The sequence below is a fragment of the Sciurus carolinensis genome, unplaced genomic scaffold (genome assembly GCF_902686445.1).
Source record: "Sciurus carolinensis unplaced genomic scaffold, mSciCar1.2, whole genome shotgun sequence".
Taxonomy (NCBI): Eukaryota; Metazoa; Chordata; class Mammalia; order Rodentia; family Sciuridae; genus Sciurus; species Sciurus carolinensis.
The window spans coordinates 1,045,941-1,054,186 of record NW_025920152.1 but is presented as its reverse complement, the minus strand read 5'-3'; the positions used below and the strand labels follow the sequence as shown (position 1 = coordinate 1,054,186).

At 37.1% G+C, this 8,246-nt stretch overlaps 1 protein-coding gene across 1 annotated transcript; it reads left to right on the top strand.

Annotated features, from left to right (window-relative positions):
- The first annotated feature begins 1,371 nt into the window (after window positions 1–1,371).
- On the top strand, window positions 1,372–2,228 carry LOC124974530 (14-3-3 protein beta/alpha-like). Its single transcript, XM_047537729.1, is given in 2 exon segments — window positions 1,372–2,032; window positions 2,035–2,228. Coding segments are annotated over 2 exon segments (738 nt in total). The 3' UTR covers window positions 2,112–2,228.
- The last annotated feature ends 6,018 nt before the right edge of the window (window positions 2,229–8,246 follow it).

The window sequence follows — 8,246 nt, the reverse complement described above, 5'->3', positions numbered from 1 at the left end:
AATCCTGAAATGTCCCTCATGGGCAGCTCAATTATCCTCTCTGAGCCTGAGCTTCTTTATCTGTAAAATAGAAGAAATAAGCAATGTGAGACCTAAATGAAATGACAGATATAAAATACCTGTCACGTAGGAGGATTTAATCATCGTCATACTCTGCCCAAAGCAAATCCTATAAGGTTGGACCTCATTTAAACTATATTCTTCTTGCCAAAATGTATAAACATTACTCTAAATACTCAGAGGGCCTACGAAACATGGAGATAAGAGCAAGAGATGGCAAACTGCAGGACCAGGACCTTGGAAAACAAAAGTATTCTTAGGTAACAAGTTGTTAGGATAAAAAAATTTTGCAAAGTACATTGGCAGTATCAAGCTTCTTATTTACACAATTGATGTGAATTTAAGTATCTTTAAGTCTAAACCTAAATCATTTCATTGGCCAAAAGGTTGAGTTTTTCCTGCAATTGATGATATATGTTGTAACATAAGTGATTGTTGCAATGAATAACAAGGGAAGACACAAAGCAATAAGGTAATATAAAGCAGAGGATCAAGCAGAATCAGGATGATGAAAGAAAACTTGAGAGAGATAATACCTATTACCAAGTCTGGCTAAGGTGTTTGCCAATTTGTTAGTAAGGAGACAATGGAAATTGGTATTGTCTTACATCAAGCCCTTGAATGAAACAGCACAATGAAGTGAAATGTTTTCTAATATATTATGTTGTAATAACATAGGTCATTACAGCAGAAAGCATCCTTGTCACAGTATAGGGAATAGTAGTTTTCTTAGACAATCTGGTTTTGTGTGCCTTAAGGATCCTATAGTGATTGTTTTTTCTTCTTCATGATGGTTGCTAGAGAAAACTTTGGGATTATTTCTTGCAAGGGTATAGAATTTCATGATGAGCATTTGTATATTCATGGATTCCTCTCCTATTACTCATATTCCTTTTGTCTCGATTCCCTTGGTTATTTTAAATTTATTCCAACATGATGTAGTGTGTATGCATCTTTGCAAACCGTCTTTTTGTAACGAGGTAAAAATAAATTTTTAAAATTTAATCAGCTTATAAGACAAGGTCCAAAAATGAAAAAGTGCTATCTGTATGGATGGCTAGGTTTCTTAATGCAGTTTTCAAAATTGCTGGTTTTTGGACTTGGGCTGGAGCGGAAGTAGTGGCCGGAGCGGAAGTGGACCTGCGGCCACCGTCGCCTATTCCTGAGCCAGGGTAGCTGCCGCCGCCGCCGCCACTGCAGCCACTGCAGCCACCACTGCCGCCGCCTCAGGAGTGGGCTTGGGAAGGAAGCAGTTACCACTCACAGAGCTTCATCGGAAGCACTTTTGCCCCCTGCTACCCTCCCACGGGAATGACCATGAACAAATGTGAGCTGGTACAGAAAGCCAAACTTGCTGAGCAGGCCGAGCGCTATGATGATATGGCTGCAGCCATGAAGGCAGTCACTGAACAGGGGCACAAACTCTCTAATGAAGAGAGAAATCTGCTCTCTGTTGCCTACAAGAATGTGGTAGGTGCTCGTCGTTCTTCTTGGCATGTCATCTCCAGCATTGAACAGAAAACAGAGAGAAATGAGAAGAAGCAGCAGATGGGCAAAGAATACCGTGAGAAGATAGAGGCGGAGCTGCAGGACATCTGCAATGACGTTCTGGAGTTGTTGGACAAATATCTAATTCCCCATGCTACTCAACCAGAAAGTAAAGTGTTCTACTTGAAAATAAAAGGAGATTATTTTAGGTATCTTTCTGAGGTGGCATCTGGAGATAATAAACAAACCACTGTGTGGAACTCTCAGCAGGCTTACCAGGAAGCATTTGAAATTAGTAAGAAAGAAATGCAGCCTACACACCCAATTGGACTTGGCGTGGCACTTAATTTCTCAGTCTTTTACTATGAGATTCTAAAATCTCCTGAGAAGGCCTGCAGCCTGGCAAAAACGGCATTTGATGAAGCAATTGCTGAATTGGATACACTGAATGAAGAGTCTTACAAAGACAGCACCCTGATCATGCAGTATTTAGGGACAATCTTACTCTGTGGACATCGGAAAACCAGGGAGATGAAGGAGATGCTGGGGAGGGAGAGAACTAATGTCTATCATGCTTTGTGATCTGTTCAGTGTCACTCTGTACCCTCCACATTTATCCCTTTGTGTGATAAAAAAAAGAAAAAAAGAAAAAAAAATCGTACGTTGACTTAAATTTTTCAGTGTCAGCCTAGCAAAAATGGTCCATGGTATAAACAGTTGGTATTTGTATCTAAAACTTGGATTGGTCACATAAATGCCATGGCATTCTGAAGTTTTGATATCATTAACATTGACAGAATTACTGTGTGTTTAATTTTTTTAACTGAACACTGTGATTATGGGGTTTTGTAACTTAGCAGAACACTTACTGGTAGCAAAAATAGACCTGAATTATGTGTAACTTTTTGGAAAGTTTAATCTGATATCAAAATAGTCACTGAAATACAATTCTGTTGTAAAGTTGTAAAGAAAGTTATAGAGACTATATTGTGATGCTGGGACTGGAGTGAGACACATCAAGTTTAATGGTAATTCATAGTAATTCTGCCTGTGGTTCAGGACTTTAGACACTTGACCAGTTTGGGCTGTTGCCACTCAAAAGTTCATGACCACAAATGTCTACAGTGTCTTCCTCTGAGGAAACTTAGATCCTGAAATGGAGATTCTTTGTGGCAGATAGCTGGGTTATGACACTGCAAAAAGGTTCCGTGCTCATTACAACATGGGTGACTAAGCCCCCTTTCCTAAAGCAATATGTTACTGATTTGCAACTTTTCAAAACAATGGGATCTGTTTTCCTTGTTACCACTTAGCTAAAGAAAAACAAGCTATGTATCTTATGAATGGCCTTATCTGTTTCCTGGGTAAGGCATTTAAGAACAATGTTCTGTAGAGATTGCCTCTCACTTGAGGAGTACTCAAGTCTTTGAGATATTCCTAACTTGGGTATTTAAATTTTCAAATCTAAACATTCCTTCCCCCTATTCTTTTGAACTACTGACTTTGGTTTTCTCTTCCCTCTTAAAATGTATGTTCTTTTGCTTCCTTACATTTTCTTCCTTTGGAATTCTGTACCTTTTGTTTACTTTTTATACCACGTGGGCAAGGGGTGCAAGACAGTGGTGAGCATGTTGGTGGGCAAGGCTTGCATCAGAATTGAGAAGAGCTTCTCACAGCATATCCCTGTCTTCCTCCAGTTGTCAGCACAATTGTTGCTCTTCATTCATACCACGATCTGAATCAAAAAGTATTTTTAAATCTCCATGATTTCTCCCTGTATTGCAACCAACCTTGATAATGCCTGTTAGTGCCTCTCACCAGATCTCCAGGTGTACTCATCCAGCTCAGTTCTCAGACATGTCTACACAAGACCCTATAATGCAGGGAAGTTGCATGGGCACTGCAAAGGAGAGAATCAAGAATAGCCATGCCTGTCTGTCTCACGGTATCACCCCTTACCTTTAACATTTCATGTAGCTGTAGAGTCATTTGTTTGTCCATCTGCTGAAATGAGAAAAGAAGAATTCATGCACTGATTTAAAACAACCCCCCCCCAAAAAAAAAAACTTAAAAAAAATCCCTTCTTTCTAGCTGAACAAAAATGTGCAGTTAATACTTGGCACTTGAAAATGCAGTAGTGAATGTGGAACCAAGCCTGTCTGTATATCTGGTAGCTCTTTGTTTTGTTTTCCTTACCAGTATTCTGCCTAATGTTTGATTCCGTGATGGTTATATTGCCTAGCAAGCACACCTGTGGTTGTGAAAATAGTATAGCAAAAAAGAAAAATCCCTGGTTATTGATGTACTAGATTTGTGTATGTCTTTTAAACAGTTCTAGTTTCACCTTACACGGAATAATCAGGAAAAGTGTAAAAACTCAAGTGAAATAAAAAATTTTATCAGTTAAAACAAAAAATTGCTTTTTTTCCCCTTCCTCTTTCTGTTGCAGGCCTTCTGTCCTACCTTATGTGCACCAGAATTGAGGACAAATAGCATAATGTTACATGGTAAAACTTCTTACTTTGCTGAGGAGAGGGAAAATCAGGAGCAGCAGAAAGAGCCTGGGTCCCCCCACCTTTCTTCCATTATATTACAAGGATGCATGCGGAGTCAGGGCTCTGCTGGATGCACAGTGTGGGTTTGCATTTCCATGCAGGTCTTGTATGACAGCCTGCATTCTTCACTGGGCCAACATGACAAAGCAGCCTGGTCAGTATGGAAGAGCAAGGGCTGCTTGTCCCACAGTCTGTTTGAAATGCAGCCCTTCATAGGTCTTGTCTGGAAACATCAGTGGCCCAGCTTCTGGAGACATTGGGATACATGAGATGTTGTCATGCAGTGCTGGAGAGAGGAAGTCCATATTTCCATAGGAAGCAGGGTTTGGCACAGTCCCCCTCCCATCCAACACTGAGAAAAGGGCTCCTCCAGGTCCTATCCAGGCCATACTAAGTGAGCCTGAGTTTCACATGCTGTCTCTTCTGGAACAGAATATAGAACAATTAGAAAGTGGTGTTTTGAGTTTTACCTAATGTTTTTAATAAACTTAATAACAAGTTTATATCATTTTATTTTTAATTTTAAAACCTTTTTACTGATACATAAAACATTAAAAATTGTACACATTAATGGTGTTCCATGTAATATTTCCATACATGTGTCTATTGTGTAATGTTTAAATCAAGTTAAACCTCAAACATTCATCATTTCTTTATGGTGAAAAACTTTCAAAACACTTTGTTATAGCTTTTTGAAAAGTGCAGTGTACTATTATAATCTGTTGTTCCTACTACTCAAGAGCACAACAGAACTTCCCACTCCTATCTGAGTGTAACTTAGTACCCATTGATTGACCTGCCCCCATTGTTCACCCCACTACACACACTCTCCCCAGCTTTAAGGAAACACCATTCTACTCTCAGCTTCTATGAGATCAACTGTTTTAAACTCCACATGAATGAGATCATGCATTACTTGTCTTTCTGTGCCTGGTTTATTTCACATAGCATAAAGAGCTCTAGTTCTATCTATGTTACTGTAAATGACAAAGATGCCATTCTTTTTATGTTGAATTTTATTCCATTGTGTACATATATCCCATGTTCTTTAGCCATTAATCAGTCAGTGGACTTGTAGGTTGTTCCCATTTCTTGACTATTTTGTATAGTGCTCCAGTGGACATGGAAGTGCAGATGTCTTTTCCAAAGGCTGGCTTCATTGCCTTTGGATATATACCCAGTAGTAGAATTGCTGGGTTATACAGAAGTTCTTTTTTTAAAATTTTTGAAAAATCTCTTTTCCATAATGACTGTACAAATTTACATTTCCATCAACAGTATGCCAGGGTTCCCTTTTCTTTAATCCTTGCCAATATTTGTTATATTTAGTCTATTAGAAAAGGGTCATTTTTCCTGGGTCAAGATGATATCTCACATGACACTGATTTGCATTTCCCTGATGAGAGAAGTTGAGCATTTCTTACATACTTGCTAGCCATTTCTATGTCTCCCTGCCACCCTGCCACCCATCTGGCAGTGCTGAGGATGGAACCCAACGCCTTGTACATACTAGCAAGATGCTCCATCTCTGAGTCCAATCCCCAGCCCCTGCATGGCTTTTTTTTTCCCAAATGTCTATTTATATCTATTGTACACTTTTAATTCAGTTATTTGATTTTTTGCTATTGAGATTTTGGATCTGCAGTTTGTCTCCACTCATTTCCTTTGCTAAGCAGAAACTTTTTAGTTACATGTAACAATCCCATTTGCCTATTTTTCCTTTAGTATCCTGCATTTTGGGGATCTTGTCCAAAAACTCCTTGCCTATTCTAACATCCTGAAGCATCTTGCTTATGTTTACTTCTGGTAGCTTTATAGTTTAAGGTCTTACATATAAGTCTTTAATCCCACTTCAAGTTGGTTTTTGTATCTAGTTTTTGAATCTTACAGGGGTCTAATTTCATTCTTTTGCATCTGGATATCCAATTTTCCCAACCAAACCAAACAAAACAAGTCAGTCCTTTCTTCACTGCATATTTTTAGCATATTGTGTAAAATCAGCTGGCTATGGATGTAGGTTTTATTTCTAGATGTTCTATTCTGTTCCATTTGTCTGTGTCTACCTTTATAACAATATTATGCTGTTTTGATTACTAAAGCTTTATAGTATGTTTTGAAGCCAAGTGGTGTAATGCCTTTTTGATTCTTTTGCTCAAGATTGCTTTGGCTATTCAGGATTTTTTGAGGTTACTTATGAATTTTAGAATTGCTTCTCTCTAGTACTGTGATAAGAATTCCATTGAATCTGTAGATCACTTTGGGTAATATGGATTTTTTAACAATATTGAGTCTTCCAATCCCTAAATATGGGATGTTTTTCCACTTTTTTGTTTCCTCTTCAATTTTTTTCATCAATGTTTTATAACCTTTGCCATAGAGATATTTAATCTCTTTGGTTAAATTACTCCTAGGGTTGTTTTCTTGCTGCTGTTGTTGTTTTTGCTATTCTTAATGTAATTGCTTTCTTGAATTCTATTTCAGATAATTAACTATTAGGATATAGCAGTGCTTCTGATTTTTGTATGTTAATTTTAGATCTTACTACTTTGCTGAATTCATTTACCAGTCCTAGCAGTTTTGGATGAAATTTTTGGAGTTTTTTTTATATGTAAGTTCATGTCACCTGCAAATAATGACAATTTGACTTATTTTCCAGTTCAGATGCCCTTTATTTCTTTTTCTCACCTAATTTCTGTGGTCAGAAGTTCCAGCACTGTGTTGAATAAAAGCAGTAAAAGGGAGCATCTTTGTGTTTTACCAGATCTTAGAAATAAAGCTTTCAGCATTTCCCCACTCAGTACAATGTTAGCTTTTGCTTTATTATAAATGGCCTTTATTATTTTGAGGTACATTTCTTCTATATGTAATTGGTTCAGCATTTTCATCATGAAGGTATGTCAGGATTTTATCAAATGCCTTTTGTACATAACATGGTTTCTATCCCTCATTCTGTTAATGTGGTATATCACATTTATCGATTTGCACATGTTGAACCATTCTTACAACCCACTTGATCATGGTGAACAATCTTTTTAATGTGCTATTGGATTTGCAAATATTTATAACATTTTGCTGATGATTTTAACACCTATGTTCATCAAGGATACTGACCCATAGTTTTCCTTTTTGTTGTTGTGGTTGTGTTCTGACTTTTGTATCAGGGTAATGAAAACCTTGTGGAATGCGTGGAAGAATTCCTTCCTCTTTCATTTTTGGAATTCTTAAAAAGAATTGACTGGACTAGGGATATAGCTGAGTTGGTAGAGTGCTTGCCTCACCAGCACAAGACCCGGGGTTCAATCCCTAGCACCACCAAAAAAAATAAAAGAAATGATATTCATTCTTGCATGGAATGTCTTACTTCCTCCTGTCACTTGTAGTCTATGTGTGTCCTTTGAGGTAAAGTGAGTTTCTTGTAAGCAACGTGTAGTTGGGTCTTGTTTTTTAATTCATTTAGCCATTCTGTTTTTAATTGAAGAATTTAATCTATTTACATTCAGGTTGGTTATTAATAGGTAAGGTGTTACTACAGCCATTGTACAAGTCTTTTCTACTTTTGTTGTACTTCCTTTCTCTCTCTCTTATAATCTTCCTTTGTGGTTAAGCGATTTACTCTAGCAGTGTATTTTGATTCCTTGCTTATTATTTTTGGTTTTTCTATTATAGATATTTGCTTTGTGGTTACCATGAGGATTAAAATAACTCTTCTGCTCATGAAAAGCTATTTTGAATGATAGCAACTTAATGTGATCTCAAAGATTAGAACAGAAACAAACAAAAGAACCAGAGAAAACATTCTAATAAGAAAGAAACCCCTATTGGATCCCATCTTGCCCTGTGGGAGCTCTGTCTCTTTTCTTCTCACTTGAATAAGTCCTATTCTTTAATGCTAAAGAAAAAGAAAAAAAAATATACTAATAAGAAAACTCTAGACTTGCACTCCTTTCTCCCTATATTTTGAATTTTTGATATCTAATTGTCTTTCTATGTTGTCTATCTCTTACCATGTTAATATAGTTATAAATATATTACCTGCAAATATAGTAAATGTTTTTGATCTTCATATCAAAGACATGAGTAGTTTATGCACTTGGCTTAAAACATTAAAACATTTTGAATTTGTATAATTACTCTTCTCAATGA